Source organism: Oryctolagus cuniculus, chromosome X (assembly GCF_964237555.1).
Source record: "Oryctolagus cuniculus chromosome X, mOryCun1.1, whole genome shotgun sequence".
NCBI classification, from domain to species: domain Eukaryota; kingdom Metazoa; phylum Chordata; class Mammalia; order Lagomorpha; family Leporidae; genus Oryctolagus; species Oryctolagus cuniculus.
In genome coordinates this window covers 10710336-10728273 of record NC_091453.1, presented here as the reverse complement: position 1 = coordinate 10728273, position 17938 = coordinate 10710336, and the positions used below count along the sequence as shown (strand labels likewise).

Genomic DNA, 17938 nt, shown 5'->3' with positions numbered 1-17938 from the left:
TAAAAAAGACAAAAGATAACAAATGCTGGATGTAGAGAAAAGGAAACTCTTATTCACTCTTGGTGGGAATGCAAATTAGTACAGCCATTATAGAGAAGAGTATGGAGGTCTTCAACAAATAAACATAGAGCTACCCTACAGCCCAGCCATCCCACTAGTGGGTATAGATCAGAAGGAATTTTGATATCAGCATCTGAAGTTGACACTTGCATTCCTATATTCACTGCACCACTATTCACAATAGCCAAAATACAGACTTAACCTAGGTGTCCACACAATAGTATATGATCTGGCCACAAAAAAACAATGCAATCCTGACATTTGCAGCAAAATGAATGGAACTAGAGATGATTATGTTAAGAGAAATAAATATAGCAGACACAGAAAGACAAATATCTTATGTTTTCTCTTATGTGAAGTTAAAAACAAAGCTCAATTTAGACTTAGAATACTGATGACTAGAGGTTGGGAAGGGTGGAGATATAAACAAGTTGAATAATGGGTACCAAAACACAGTCAGATAGAAGTACGAAGTTTTAGTGTTTTATAGCACAGTGCGGGTGATTACAGTCCACAATAATGGATTGCATAATGTATATAAGAACTGGAAAAGAGCTGGTGGCTCCAAACACTTAGGGAAGTTACAGAAATGAAATGCTACTGGCCTGGAATGATCAGTCTATTCCATGTATGTGTTGAAATATTGCACTGCATACCATCAAAATGTGCAAGTATTACCTGCTAATCAATTAAAAAAAAAAAACAAAGAAAATCTGGCAGAAAGTATCAAGCATCTGGCTAGTACATTCAAGGGACAAATCAGATTCTTTATAACAAAATCAAAGTGGCACATTACTGTTTAGCCTTATATTTTGACGCATCCCTGGGTTCTCTGCTTGGATTGCTCCAGTCATCAGCTTCAGGCGTGGTCTTGTAATGGCGCCATGCAGACTTATTGAAAACCGGCAGTCTCTCAAAGGACTCGCTTGAAAGAGCCTATTGGAAAAATTAAGAGAAACACCCGAAGGTCCACAGTATCATATTTTTTCATGTGAAGTACTATTCCAAATTTCACTACTTAAAACATCAGAAACCTTAATATGTAATTTTGAATTTGAATTAAAATTACATTTTAGTACTTTTACTTACAGTGTCTTGGAAAAAAATTAAAGCTTTTTTTTTTTAAATATATACTTATTTACTTGAAAGGCAGAGTGACAAAGAGACAGAAAAAGAGAGATCTTCCATCCGGTGGTTCACTCTCCACAGGCTCACAACAGCCAAAGCTGGGCCAGGAGCCTTGAACTCCATTCAGGTCTCTCACGTGGGTGGCAGGAACCCAAGTACTTGGGGCATCATATGCTGCCATCCCAGGAGCATTAACAGGAAGCTGGATTGGAAGTGGAGTAGCCAGGACTCAAACTGACACTTTGATATGGGATACAGGTGTCCCAAACAGTGGCTTAACCCACTGTGCCATAACACTTACTCCAAAAGCTTATTATTATTATGATTACTATAAAGAGAACAGATTTCATGCAGTTCATAGATACAATCCTCAGAATATAATGATCCTTCCTTCCTTCCTTCCCTCCCATCCCATGGCTTTTTAAAAGAAATTAAAAACATTCACTTATTCAAAACCAGTACTCAAGTACACATGACCAGAACTGAACGCATTTTAATTCAGTTAGTACTGCTTTGAGATACTCAACTGTTTTGACTACTGTCACCACACAATTGCTCTCTAACTGGTCTGGAATAAATAAAGACTCATATATACCAGAATTATAAACATATGCCATCAAATAATATCAAATCATTTAGATGTACTGGCATCTAAGAGAAATACTCTTAACTGGTTAAACTATGGCACTGCATATAGCAGCATACTATGCTATAGTTAAGAATAATGACTCTGGGCCATCGCGGTGGCGCAGCAGGTTAACGCCGTGGCCTGAAGTGCTGGCATCCCATATGGGTGCCGGTTCTAGTTCCGGCTGCTCCACTTCGGATCCAGCTCTCTGCTATGGCCTAGGAAAGCAGTAGAGGATGGCCCAAGTCCTTGGGGCCCTGTACCTGCACGGGAGACCTGGAAGAAGCTCCTGGATCCTGGCTTCAGATCGGCGCAGCTCTGGCCCTTGCGGCCAATTGGGGAGTGAACCAATGGATAGAATACCCCGCCCCCTCTGTAACTCTGACTTTCAAATAAATTAAAAAAAAGTTCTCAAAGAACTGATAGGCAAAAATCTCCAAGATATATTAGAAAGTCTTAAAAGCCAAGGTGCTAACATTCCACTTATGTGGGAAAAATTCATCTTTCCCCTAAGTTTATAAATGCAGAATTAATTTTTAGAGGATCCATAAAAAGTGGGACCTGGGTTTTCCTCTGGGGAAGAAAAATGGTAGCTTAGGGGTAGTAGTGGGAGAGAGTAAGCTTTCCCTTTGGTAGTTTTTACATTTTTATCATTTGCCTATATTACCCATTCAAAAAATGCTACAAATATTCTACAGTATAGAGACAAAAGTCTAACATCACCAATAAATGAGAAAAATTGAATTAGAGAGAACTTTATTATTAGGTCAACCTTTTATGAAACCATATTATGATTACTGAATTCTTATAACTCTGGCAAAGCCAAAAAGTTTTTAAAGCTAAAGACTAAAATGTTCAGATTATGAAAATCGGCCTCATTTTGGATTAAACTTTTCAATGGACCACAATTATTTAAACTCACAATTAAAGAACTAGGGTTTTAAGAATCAATGTTTTTTATTTATAGAAATGGAACAACTTTCATATTTATGTCTTTAAGAACATAATAATATGGTTTTTATATCTCAATCCTTGATATTTTGCTATCTCCAAGCCTAAAATAAAAGGTGAGGCATAACATGGTTTTCCCATGAAACTGACATAAATTTGAGCTGAATAGAAGAGATAATAATTTGTGTAGTTATTAGAATTTAGTAAAGATGCCTTTTCAGTAACAAAAATAAAATGCAGTACCTTTAAATAAATGACAGCATCTGTACCCACTCCTTCCATGGAATACAGTTTTAGGTCTCCCTGAAAATATCTAGCATATAGACGAGAAATTGGCAAACCATAGCCAAATCCAGCCTATCAAGAAAAGAAAATTAATGCAGTGAGACAGGCACAAATGTGGGCATATTTTGTATGAAGAATATTCAGAGAAGATGAAAATAAATTCTTGATTCAGATTTGAATAAAATGAATTATTGATTCAACTTTTACAATGATATATATATTCACACACATACTCGTCCCCACAATCTCTCTATTTTCACCCTGCAGAAACACTGTTCATATATTTAGATAATAATAGACATAACTTAGTTTTTGACTAATGCTTTTTGAAGCAAACTTTCAGCATTTATCTTTTTTTCAAATCTTAAAGTAGAATTTACTTGGATAACAAAACTAAAAACTAACCCATATCATTTCAAAGTTCCACTATCAGATTTCTTGCTCTTAAGGAAAAGTAATAGCACCAGATTTCTAATCTACCAGTGACAAGACTAAAACACTGAAAAGAAAACAACTTTCTGAGAGGCTACACCCTAAGGTTCTCAGAATGCCAGAGTAGTTTGCTTTTTGGCCCTTCATGCATTTTTAGAGACAAAAATATTCCAGTTACCTCCCATATCTCTAAGTCATGGAACTCTGACTGTAAATCATTGGTGTTTATTGGCAAGAACAGTAAGAAGTTTAAAAAAAAAAACAGTAAGAATAACTGACTAAATTCAGAAACTGAAATGGTGGCAGTGGCGGGGGTGGTGTTCTACCATCAAATTTTGTCACCCTTGGTTAAATCTATGAACAAGATCAAGGAAGGGGGCAGGCAGGAGGGTAATGTACATGAGGCACTGTGGCTTTAGATTCAGACACATCTAAGTTGAAATCCAATTTTGTTGGGCAACTCTGAGCAGTTTACTCAACCTCCTTGAGAATGTTTTCTCACCGGAACATATAATAAAAAGCTTACCCTGGCACTGCTGTAAGGGTGAAATGATGTAAATGTAAAGTCTTTGCAGAGTGCCTAACACCCAGTAAAACTAAATAAATGGAAGAGCTGGTATTACAGTTACTAGGAGTAGCAATTTGACCAAGTAACATGGATTTCTGCCATTTTCAAACATCGAACCTCTCACAGGGACACCCCGCTGAGGGTAGGGCGTGACTGCAAGGGCAGAGTGATGGAATGCACCCCATCACGTAAGGGCTTTAGGATGGGCTGACTACGGCCAGGAGGGAAGAACAGCCAGTCATGGTACTGACAGAGCAAGGAAAGCTGTGGACCCCAAGGAGAGGCCGAGGGAAATCTGCCCTCAGTGGTCAAGCAAGGCCCAGAACTTGCCCTCAGATCTAATGGAGGCCAGCCAAGAACACCGCAGCACTGAAGCCAAGGAGGCAGCGAAGCCTGGAGTTCCAGGGAATGCAGAGGAAGGTGCCCCTATTTTGGCCTTGGTGACGTTCAGAGAAGGTTTCCCAAGACACAAAAGGGCCAAAGGCATTAGGTGGGCAGACACTGCTGACAAAGAAGTGTGTCTGTCAAGGCACAGGGCTTAAACAGCTAAGGTGGTCAGTGGGGAAATTTCGTTTCCTAGTAGTACATGGCCACACATCCACTTTAAAGTTGAGAGAAGTTTATGCACTGGGAGAGACACTAGTGGGAGGATTCTGTACTGGAAGAACACAGTCAACCTGTACCACTGTGCCATGACTTCAGTCTCATCATCTACGCATTGGGCACATTTTAAGGTCTCTTACTCCTCCATTTCATAAAAACCCATGACATAAAGCTACCCTCAAGATGCTATTTTAAGACCTGAAAGAGACAACCTACATTCATTTTAAAAAACTGGGGAAAGCACTAGTGCCATTTTTTCTCTGGGTGTTCATTTAAGAAGGTGCCAGAAGTTGGTCAAGGCAATGCCTTTCCAAATTGTTCATGAATTTTCTTGAATCCTGTATAAATGACTTCCCCTGTTTTCAACATGCTGAGTTAACAAACTCTGTCTCAAATAAATGATGCCGAGCATTTGATTTTATTCATACAAATAAAATACAATCTTATGTGGTTATCAGTCAGGTAGGCCTTTAAAATGAAACTTAATTTATACCCTGAATGGTTTTGCAGACTGATAGGTATGTTGCTGTGTTTAATGACAAAGGGTTCAATTGTTGTTTGTCAATTAGAAACACTCAGCAGGGGGAAGAAAGTGTGGCCCTACCAGGGTCTAAATGCTACCATGGTAACCAGAAGCTTTTTCTCTCTGCCTTAATAGGGCTGAAGGTTATTTCCAGAGTGTGACAGAAAGGGCTCTGAAAATGCATGTACCACCTATATGTTTCATGCTTATGTTATAAAAAATAAAAATTGAGTGTTTTCATAATTGAATGCTTTAATTATATAAACAAATTTGACAGTGGAGAATCAAAGGCCCTGGGTTACTTGGGCCTTGAGGAGTACCCAGGAACAAGCTTTAGCCCTACACCCTGCACCTGGCCCTTGGGCCACCCACTGGGAGCATCCACCCCGTCTAAGGGCAGCAGAAGGTGGTAAATGGTGCTCCACTGTGAAATGCTTTTCCTCTGTATCTGGAAGTGAGGCACTCAACTCAGAGTACTTCTCAGACACAAATTGGAGAAGAAATCTAAGTTCAAAGCAATCATAATGGAAGGAGCCAAAGGAAAAAAACTGCCCCTCCTCCAAACCACACAGAAACATTCTAATTCAGCAAGGCTAGTGCCACAACCTGGGGAGATGGGAAGCTCTTTCCCTCCAGTAAACAGAGCCCCTCTCCAGGTAAATGATCTTTCCTTCGTGCAGCAGTGTAGGACGCTTACCAAAGGGGCAGCTCTTGTGGGTTCCAGGCTGGGTCTAGGAGCCGTTGAATACATGTAGTTAAAAAGACGATCTATTTTTCGAAGTGGGACTCCACCACCTAGGTCACTTATCTGCAGTGTATAAAATGTTACAAATAAATTAAAAATAAGTCAATCTGTACCCAGGAGTCAGCAATAAGCTCATTAAACAGAGTACTCTAGAAGACACAAGGGCTTTGAACTCTCAATGAAGTTTGGCTCCTTTGGGAACAGTGTACAACAAAGCAGGCAGAGTAATACAGCAGGGTCTGATAGGCTTGGGTTTGAGATCTTGTTCAGCTCCCTGTATAATGGGATTCTAATGAAGTCTAAGTGAGGTGCCTTAAGCTAAGAATCCAGCACAGTACAATCATGCATTACTTAATGACAAGGAGAAGTCCTGAGAAATGCTTCGTTAGGGATTTCATCATAGTGTGAACATTACAGAGCACACTCACACAAACTACAATGGCTACCACCTCAACAGGCTACAGAATCTTACAGGATCACCATGATACTTTGTCGCTCCCCCACTCGCGGAGGAACGACACCGGACCCTGCGCTGTTCTCTTTCCCCGGCCCTTCCCGGATTTGCTGCCGCTCCCCCGCCTCCACGGAGGAGCGGCACTGGTGAGCTCTCCGACCGACTCTCTCGGGGGGGGGGGGCACGGCCACGCATGTTGTCTCTCTCCCCCTTTTAAGGGGTTGGGTCAGGAATCAGCTGATTAACAAAGCAGCGTGTAAGATTTGTTTACTCTCTCAGCGCCATATGATGGGAGATCAGATGCATAGAGTTAGTCTTAATAGTCTCAGTGGTCTAGTCTAGTCTCGGTAGTCTCAGTACTCATTTCGCCATGTTGTGGGAGGCAGGCCCTGCTCCCCACAATACTTGTGGTCCATTGTGAACCAAAACATCGTTAGGCAGTGCATGACTGTACTTAGCAACTAGACAAAATATGTCAGTTTTATTTGCTTCCCTCAGATTTCTCAATGTACAGAAACTATTAAATCAATGTTTAACTAAGGAATGCATGCAGGTGCAGCCATCCTAGTATCAAACAAAATAGACTTCAACACAAAAAATGTTAAAACAGACAAAGGACGACACTATCCAATGATTAAGGGATCAATTCAACAGCAAGATATGACTATATGCACCCAATGCCAGGGCGTCTGGATATTTAAAACAAATATTAATGGATCTAAAGAGAAACACTGACTCCAATACAATAGTAATGGGAGACTTCAACACTCTACTTTCTTACTTTTTTTTTTTTTGACAGGCAGAGTGGACAGTGAGAGAGAGAGAGACAGAGAGAAAGGTCTTCCTTTTTGCCGTTGGTTCACCCTCCAATGGCCACCGTGGCCGGCGCACCGCGCTGATCTGATGGCAGGAGCCAGGTGCTTATCCTGGTCTCCCATGAGGTGCAGGGCCCAAGGACTTGGGCCATCCTCCACTGCACTCCCTGGCCACAGCAGAGAGCTGGCCTGGAAGAGGGGCAACCGGGACAGAATCCGGCACCCCGACCGGGACTAGAACCCGGTGTGCCGGCGCTGCAAGGCAGAGAATTAGCCTAGTGAGCCATGGCACCGGCCAATACTCTACTTTTATAATGGACAGATGAGCTAGACAGAAAATCAATAAAGAAACAACAAAGCTAATGTAGACTCTGGACCAAATAAACTTAACTGAAATCTACAGAACATTTCATCCCACAGTTGCAGAATACACATTCTTTTCACACAGCTTTCTCTAGGATACACCATATGGTAGGCCATAAAGCAAGTCTCAGAAAATTAAAAAAAACTGAAATCATACCATATATCTTTTCAGACCACAATCAAATGAAGCTGTAAATTCACAACTTAAGAATATCTAGAAACTACGAAAACATATGGATACTGAACAGTGGGTCATAGAAGAACTCAAAATGGAAATTAAAAAATTCCTGGAAAAATTAAAATGACAATAAAACATCAAAATTTACAAGATACAGCAAAAGCTGTGTTAATAGGGAAATTTTCAGCAATTAGTGTCTACATCAGGAAATTGGAAAGGCATCAAATAAAGGAGCTATCGATGTATCATAAGGACCTAGAAAAACAACAAACCAAACTCAAAAAATAGTAGGAGGAAAGAAATAATTAAAATTAGAGGAGCAATAGACAAAATTGCAACTAAAAAAATACAAAAGATCACTAAGATTGGATTAAGATGGCAGAGTAGGGAGGGAGCTTACTGATCTAGTCTAGGAGAAGATAGTTTATTAAAAAAGGTGACAGAGTGAAGTCTCAGTGAAGAGCGAGGGAGAAAATACCAGAGGAAACTTCACACAAATTAGAGAGGCAGAGTAGACCTACCTGGAGGGCATGGATGCCCATAACTCAGGACCCCAGCAGCCAAGAACCTATGCATCAGTTTTGGAGAGTGAGGTGAAACCAGACTACAGCAGTACAAGCCACTGGCAATAAAGCTGCAGGAAGAGCCTGGAGGGAATCTAGCTTGGAGCTCTGTAGGGGATAGTATACTTACCAAACTAGAGGAGAAAAAGGGGGGGGGGAGTACGTTTCTCTCTCCCTGATCACCATGCAATAGCGTCCTGTAACAAGCTGATAGAGCGGGTGCCATTTTGAACATATGTAACAGCTGCGCCAGCTCGTGTCTGAGCCCAGCAACCAGCCAAGTGGAGACTCCTGAGTCTGGTGGGGATAACTGACAGGAGGCTGGGTGCTTGTGACTGTAAAAGGCTTGTGTGCCAGGACTATGAAAACACTGAGGCTGTGTGGGAGGGCTCAGGGTGTGGCTGGGACACTGGGCAGACACTGTGGAAGACTCCACACTATCAGGACTCCCTGGTTACCTGGTGAGGGACATTGCTGGGGAATGTAAGCTTACACTGAGGACTACACAGATACTTTGTGTGGTCCTTGTGGCAGCATGGACCAACATAATACCCACTGGGGATAGTGCCCAGGCATTGATGTCCTTTGAGGAGAGGAGGTGAGCTGAGTCTATGCCAACAGAGCAGAACAGACCTTTCCTCTGATAAAAAAAAGAGAGAGAGATTTACCACACTCAACCCACGTGTCACCATAGACACTCCCTTCACCCTGGAGCACTGAACAGAGTTCTCTGGCCACACCCATCACATGCCTTTACGGATTCACTCAAAAAGTAGACACTCTACTGATCTATAGAGGCATGGTACAAAGATGAAAGCCACCTCAGTGAGAAAAAAAAAAGCTGTGGGGAGCAACTGGGAGCAACTCGGACTAGACTAAGTTACTGGAATTAAGACTTATTCTATGCATCTGCTTTCCCACAATATGGCGCTGAGAAGGGAAACAGCTTCTACACAGCTGCCTCCAGTTCAACCAGTAAACTGTGGGACCTGCTCCTGATTGGAGGAGAGCAGCGTACTCGGCGTGTGGGTAGCAGAGTTGGGATTGGCGGAGGAGGACTATAAAGGAGGAGAGAGACAACATGCACCAGGAACATCTAAGGGGAACATCTATCTGAAGGAACACCTGTGCAGCCCCCGAGAGAGCCGGCCGGCGGTGTGCCGCTCCCCCGCGGAAGTGGGGAATGTGGCAGGGGGAACCGCCCTTCCACGGAGGTGGAAGGGTCGGTAGCCAACCCGGGAAGAACCAGCAGCAAACCCAGGGAGGGCCGAGCAGACGAAAGAACAGTGCAGGGTCCTGTGTCGTTCCTCCACGAAGACGGGGAGCGACATAATGGTGCCGTGACTCGGATGCGAAGCCTAGGCAGGGTTCAGTGTCATTCCTCCATGAAGAGGGGGAGCAACAAAAGCAAACAACTACCTCCACAAATGTCAAATAACAAATGCACCAATTCAAGAAAGAAGAATAAGGAACACAACATGACGCCTGCAAAAGAACAAAACACTTCAATACTAGACTGTGAGGATGAAGAGACTGAAGAAATGCCAGAAATGTTCAAAAAATTGATCATAGGATTACTTACAAATAATCAGAAATAAATGCATGAACTAATGAAATACATACATGACATGAAAGAAAATTTCTCTCATGAAATTGAGATCTTAAAGAGAAATTAAAATAAAACCTTGGAAATGAAGAATTCAATAAGACAAATAAAAAATGCAGTGGAAAGCCTTCACAACAGAATCAATGAAGCAGAAGTATGAATATCTGACTTAGAACACAAAGCAAAGGAAATTATACAGTCAGACCAAAAACAAGAGGAAGAAATTAGAAAGCTAAGAAACACTGTTGGGAATCTACAGGATACTATCAAACGACCCAACATACAGCTTCTAGGAGTTGCTGAAGGCATGAAAAGAGAGTAAGGCTTAGAAGGCCTTTTTAGTGAAATAATAACAAAAAACTTGACTAATTTGAAGAAAGGAACATCCAAGTACAGAAAGCACATAAAACTCCTAATAGACATGACCAGAAAAGATATTCACCAAGACACATTGTAATCAAACTCCCCAGAGCAAAAAAAATTAAACATTTAAAAATGTACCTGAGAGAAACGCCAGATTACTTTCATAGGATTTCCAGTTAGACTCACAGTGGATTCTCATCAGAAATCCTACAGGCTAGGAAAGAATGGTGAGATATATTCCAAGTCTTAAGAGAAGAAAACTGTTAAAAAAAGATACTGTACCCTGCAAAACTCTCATTATGAATGAAGGTGACATAAAGACCTTCCATAACAAACAGAAATTGAAAGAATCTGTCACCACCCATGCAGCCTTGCAAAAGATGGTTATGGATGTGCTACACACAGAAATGTGGTCATCACTATGAAGAAGGTAAAGAAAGAAAATCTCCCAGGAAAGATACAAAGGAAATCCAAAGTAAACAACAGGAATGTTTATGGAAAAATGGCAGAGCAAAGTCATTACTTATCAATAATCACAGTGAATATAAATGGCCTCAACTCTCCAGTTATAAAGACACAGACTGGCTGAATGGATTAAAGAACCCATCTATTTGCTGCCTACAAGAAACACATCTCATCAACAAGGATGCACGCAGACTGAAAGTGAAAGGATGTAAAGAGATATTCCATGCTAATAGAAACCAAAAAAAGTGCTTCTGTAGCCATTTCAATATCAGACAAATAGACTTGAACACAAAAACTGTTAAAAGAGACACAGGGCCAGCACTGCAGCTCAATAGGCTAATCCTCTGCTTGTGGTGCCGGCACACCGGGTTCTAGTCCCGGTCGAGGCACCAGATTCTGTCCTGGTTGCCCCTCTTCCAGGCCAGCTCTCTGCTGTGGCCCGGCAGTACAGTGGAGGATGGCCCAGGTCCTTGGGCCCTGCACCCCATGGGAGACCAGGAGAAGCACCTGGCTCCTGGCTTTGGATCAGCACGGTGTGCCGGCCGCGGCGGCCATTGGAGGGTGAACCAATGGCAAAGGAAGACCTTTCTCTCTGTCTCTCTATCATTGTCCACTCTGGCTGTCAAAAAAAAAAAAAGAGAGAGAGAGAGAGACAAAGAAGGGCACTATGTAATGAATAAGGGATCAATTCAACAGGAAGGTCTAACTATTATAAATAAATATGCAACTAATTACAGGGCACCTGGCTATAAAAGAAATGTTAAGGGATCTAAAAGCAGACACAGACTCAAATACAATAGTAATGAGGGATTGCATACCCCACTTTCAGCAATGGACAGATCAACCAGACCAAAAAGCAGCAAGGAAAAAACAGATTTAATTGACACTAAAGACCAAATAGGAAAAAAGAAAGAAAGAAAAAAAAGACCAAATGGACCTAAGAGATACCTACAGAACTTTCCATCCTACAGCCACAGAATAAACATTCTTCTCAGCACTGATGGAATCTCTCTAGGACTGACCACATGCTAGGCCATGAAGCAAGTCCGATCAAATTTAAAAAAACCAAAATAATCCCATGCAGCTTTGACCACAATACAATGAAGCTGGAAATCAGCAACTCAGGAATCTCTAGAACCTATGCAAATACATGGAGACTGAACAACATGCTCTTGAATGAACAGTGGGTCATAGAATCAAACAAGCGAAATAAAAAAAAAATTCTGGAAACAAACGAAGACAACAATACAACATATCAAAACTTATGGGATACAGCAAAAGCAGTGTTAACAGGAAAGTTTATAGCAACTGGTGCCCACATCAAGAAATTTAAAAGGCAAGAAATAAATGAGCTATCAAATCATCTCAAGGATGTAGAAAAACAACAGCAAACCAAACCTAAAACTAGTAAGAGAAAAGAAATAATTACAATTAAAGAAGAAATAAACAAAATTGAAATCCAAAGAACAATCCAAAAGATTAGCAAAACGAAGAGTTGTTTTTTGAAAAAACAAACAAACAAAATTGACACAACAGTGGCCCAACTAACAAAAAAAAACAAAAACAGAGAATATCCAAATTAATAAAAGTATAGAAATGTAAGAACAGACACCACAGAAATAAAAAGAATCGTCAAAAATTACTACAAAGAGCTGTATGTCAACAAACCAGGAAACTGGAACAAATGGATAGACTGCTGGACACATACAACCTACCTAAATTGAGCCATGAAGACATCCCCTAAACAGACTCATAACCAAGACAGAAATTGAATCAGTAATAAAGACTCTCCCAACAAAGAAAAGCCCAGGACCAGATGGCTTCACTACTGAGTCCTACCAGACATTTAAAGAACTAACTCCAATTCTTCTCAAGCTATTAAAAACAACTGAAAGCGAGGGAATCCTCTTGAATTCTTTCTATGAAGCCAGCATCACCTTAATTCCTAAACCTGAAAAAGAAGCAACAGAGAAAGAACTACAGATCAATTTTCCTGATGAACAGAAATGTAACAATCCTCAACAAAATTCTAGCCAATTGAATAAAACAACACTTCAGAAAGATCATTCACCCAGACCAAGTGGGATTTATCCCTGGTATCCACAGAAGGTTCAATATTCACAAATCAATCAATGTGATACATCACATTAATAAACTGAAGAACAAAAAACATATGATTATCTCAATAGATGTAGAGAAAGCATTTGATAAAATATAACACCCTTTCATGATGAAAGCTCTAAGCAAATTGGGTATAGAAGAAACATCTCTTAAAAAAAATCAAGGCAATCTACGAAAAATCCACAGTCAGCATCCTATTGAATGGGGGAAAGCTGAAAGCATTCCCCCTAAGATATGGAACCAGACAAGGATGCCAACTCTCACCAATTCTATTCAATACAGTCCTGGAAGCTTTAGCCAGAGCCATTAGGCAATAAATGGAAATCAAAAGGATACAAATTGGGAAGGAGGAAGTCAAACTAACCTTATTTGCAGATGACATGATTATATATATAGGGGATCCAAAAGACTCCACTAAGAGACTATTGGAACTCATAGAAGAGCTTTGTAAAGTAGCAGAATATAAAATCAATAAACGAAAATCAACAGTCTTTGTTTATACAGACAATGGCACGGCTGAGAAAGAACTTCTAAGATCAATCCCATTCACAATTTAGCTACAAAAAATCAAATACTTTGGAATAAATTTAACCAAGGATGTCAAAGATCTCTGATGAGAATCACAAAACATTAAAGAAAGAAATACAGGGAGATATTTTTAAAAAATGGGAAATCTTCCATGTTCATGGATTGGAAGAATCAATAACATAAAAATGTCCATTATTCCGAAAGCAATTTACAGATTCAATGTGACATCAGTCAAAATACCAAGGACATTATTCTCAGATACAGAAAAAATAATGCTGAAATTCATATGGAAACACCAGAGACTTTGAATAGCTAAAGCAATCTTATACAACAAAAATAAAACCAGAGGCATCATAATACCAGATTTCAAGACATACTACAGGGCAGTTATAATCAAAACAGCCTGGTACTGGTACAAAAGCAGATGGATAGACCAACGGAACTGAATAGAAACACCAGAAATCAATCTAGGCATCTATAACCAACTAATATTTGACCAAGGAGCTAAAACCAATTCCTAGAGCAAGGACAGTCTCTTCAACAAATGGTTCTGGGAAAACTGGATTTCCACATACAGAATTATGAAACAAGACCCTTACCTTACACCTTACACAAAAATGCACTGAAAATGGATTAAAGACCTAAATCTATGACCAAATACCATGAAATCATTAGCAAACACTGGGGAAACCCTGCAAGACATTGGCACAGGAAAAAAACAAAAACCCAGAGGCATAAGTAATCAAAGTCAGAATTAACAAATGGGATTACATCAAATTAACAAGATGCTGTATTGCAAAAGAAACACTCAATAAAATGAAGAGGCAATCGACAGAATGGGAGAAATTATTTGCAAACTATGCAGCTAATAAAATATTAATATCCAGAATATATAAGGAGCTCCAGAAACTCAACAACAAAACAAACAACCTAGTTAAGAAATGGGCAAAGGACTTACACATTTTTCAAAAGAGGAAATCCAAATGGCCAACGGACAAATGAAAAATGCTCAGGATCACTAGCCATCAAGGAAATGCAAATCAAAACCACGATGAGGTTTCACCTCACCCCAGTTAGAATGGCTATCATACAGAAATTAACAAACAACAAATGTTGGCAAGGATGTGGGGAAAACAGTACCCTAACCCACTGTTGGTGGGAATGTAAACTGGTAAAGCCACTATGGAAGACAGTATGGAGGTACCTCAGAAATCTGAAAATAGTACTACCACATGACCCAGCCATCCCACTTCTGGGAATTTACCCAAGGGAAATGAAAACAGCAAATAAAAGTGTTATCTGCACCCCCATGTTTATTGAAGTTCAATTCACAATAGCTAAGACATGGAATCAACCCAAATGTTTGTCAACTGAAGACTGGATAAGGAAAGTATGGGATACATACACCATGGAATACTAGACAGCTATAAAAAATGAAGTCCAGTCATTTGCAACAAAGTGGATGAATCTGGAAAACATCATAGTTAGTGAAATAAGCCAGTCCCAAAGGGACAAAAACCATATGTTCTCCCTGACCTGTGATAACTAATTGAGCACCTAGAAGGAAATCTGTAGAAGTGAAACTGACACTTTGAGAAGCAATGACTTGGGGATGGCACCATGGCTCACTTGGTTAATCCTCTGCCTGCGGTGCCAGCATCCCATATGGGCACAGGGTTCTAGTCCCGGTTGCTCCTCTTCCAGTCCAGCTCTCTGCTATGGCCCAGGAAGGCACTGGAGGCACCGGGAAGCCCAGGTGCTTGGGCCGCTGCACATGCATGGGAAACCAGGAGGAAACACCTGGCTCCTGGCTTCGGATCAGTGTAGCTCTGGCTGTAGCAGCCATTTAGGGGGTGAACCAAAGGAAGAAAGACCTTTCTCTCTGTCTCTCTCTTTTACTGTCTAACTCTGTCAAATAAATAATAAAAAAAAGAGAAGCACTGACTTTAACAGTCCTTTTCTTGACTGATGAACAGGTTTTTTTTTTTCATATTATTTGTTGAATTCTTTACTTAATATAGAGTTAAACATATGTGTATAAAGTCAATTGAAAATAGATCTCAGTAAAAAATATGAGTCAAGATAAGAGAGGGCGGTGGAAGAGGGATGGGAGTATGGGTGGGATGGTAGGAACCAAAAGACTCCACCAAAGAGGCTACGTGAACTAATAAGAGAGTTTGGTAAAGTTCCAGGATGTAAGATCAACACAGACAATGCCATGGATGAGAAAAAACTTGTAAGATCAGTCTCATTCACAATAGCTACAAAAAATTTAAATACCTTGAAATAAGTTTAATCAAGGAGGTGAAAGATTTCTACAATTAATTACAAAATATTTAAGAAATAAAAAAATGGGAAAATGTGGGGCTGGTGCTGTGGCATACAAGATTAAATCTCCACCTCCAGTGCCTGCTTCCCCTATGGGCACCAGTTCAAATCCCAGCTGCTCTACTTCTGATCCAACTCTCTGTTAATGTACCTAGGAAAGCAGTGGAAGATGGCTGAAATGCTTGGGCCCCTGTTCCCACATAGGAGATATGGAAGCCCCTTGCTTTTGGTTTCTGCCTGGCCTGGTCCCAGCCTTTGCGGCCATTCAAGGAGTAAACCAGCAGATCAAAAATCTCTCTCTTCTCTCTCTCTTCTCCCTCTCTTCTCCCTCTCTTCTCTTCTCTCTCTCTCTCTTTCTCTGTATTTCTGCCTTTCAAATAGATAAAATAAATCTTTTTGAAAGAATGGAAAGATCTTCAACATTCATAGTTTGGAAGAATTAATATAATCAAATTTTCCATACTACCCAAAATAATTTACAATGTGACCTCAAACAAAATACAAATGACACATTTATCTAGATCTAGAAAAATAAGAAAATTAATATGGAAATATAAGAGACCCAGAATAGATAAAGCAATCTTAAACAATAAAAACAAAGCCAGAGGCAACACAATACCAAATTTCAAGACATACTACAGGGCAGTTATAATCAAAACAGCCTGGTACTGGCAAAAAAATAAACATGAAAACCAATGCAATGGAAGAGAAACTTCAGCAATCAATCCACACATCTATAACCAACTCATTTTTCACAAATGAGCTGAAATTAATCCTTGGAGAAAGGAAAGTCTCTTCAACAAATGCTGCTGGGAAAACTGGATCTCTAAGTGCAGAAGTATGAAACAAGACCCCTACCTTATACCTTATAGAAAAAAAATCAACTCAATGAATCAAGATCTAAATCTATGACCTGATACCATCAAATTACTAAAGGAAAACATTAGGTAAACTGCAAGACATTGGCATAGGCAAAGACTTCTTGGAAAAGACCCCAGAACCACAGGCAATCAAAGCAAAAATAGACAAATGGGATTACATCAAGCTAAGAGGCTTCTGCACTGCAAAGGAAACACTCAACAAAGTAAAGAGGCAACCAAAAGAATGAGGAGGAATGTTTGCAAACTATGCAACTGAGAAAGGTTTAATATCCAGAATCTATAAAGCACTCAAGAAACTCAACAACAACAAAACAAATAATTTAGTTAAGAAATGGGCAAAGGATATGAAAAGAGGAAATTCAAATGGCCAACAGACACATGAAAAAATGCTCAGGATCACTAGCCATCAGAAAAATGCAAATCAACACAATGAGGTTTCACCTAAACCCAGTTAGAATGGCAGAAATAAAATCAAACAGAAATCAAAAAACAATAAAAGATGGCAAGGATGTGGAGGAAAAGGTACCCTAATACACTGTTGGTAGGAATGTAAACTAGTATAGCCATTGTGGAAGATGTTATGAAGAGTCCTCATAAATCTGAAAACAGATCTACCATATCATAAGACCTAGCAATTCCCACTCTTGGGAATTTACCCAAACAAAATTAAATCAGCATATGAAAGAGTTATCTGTTACCCCCATGTTTACTACAGCTCAATTCACAATAGCTATGATATGGAATTAACCCAGATGTCCATCAACCAATGACTGGATGAAGAAAATGTGGTATATATTATACACTATGGAGTTACTACTCAGCTATAAAAAAAGAACAAAACCCTGTCTTTTGCAACAAAATGCATGCAACTGGAAACCATTATACTTAGTGAAATAAGCTAGTCCCCAAAAGACAAATACCATATGTTTTCCCTGATCTGTGGTAACTAATAGACTACAAAAAATATATATGAGTGAAACTGACATTTTGAGATTCGATTATTGTTTACAGCCTTTGCCTCTACTGTTGAAAAAGTTTTTTTCCTTCTTACTATTTGTTGAATTCTTTACATAGTGGAGGGTTAAGCTATGATTATAAAATAAACTGAATGTATGTCATTGTAAAAATTAAAAGAAAGAATAATAAAGGAAGGAGGAGGGAGGGAGCATGGGGAGGAGGGAGGGTAAGGTAGGAAGTATCACCATGCTCCTAAATCTATATATATGAAACACATGAAATTTGTTCATCTTATATAAATAATAAAAAAGAATGCATGCAAATAAAACAGCTACCTTAATGGATAAATCTTCTTTACCCAAAGTAACCAGGGTTTTAACAGCAGGGTAGCCC

At 39.8% G+C, this 17938-nt stretch overlaps 1 protein-coding gene across 1 annotated transcript in view; it reads right to left on the bottom strand.

Moving 5' to 3' along the window:
* Window positions 1-17938, bottom strand: part of PDK3 (pyruvate dehydrogenase kinase 3) — a gene marked incomplete in the record, with an annotated part of 102542 nt that overhangs the window by 15813 nt on the left and 68791 nt on the right. The window contains 4 exon segments of the mRNA XM_070067217.1: window positions 857-996; window positions 3011-3124; window positions 5876-5986; window positions 17881-17938. Of these exon segments, the coding sequence (XP_069923318.1) occupies window positions 857-996; window positions 3011-3124; window positions 5876-5986; window positions 17881-17938 (423 nt within the window).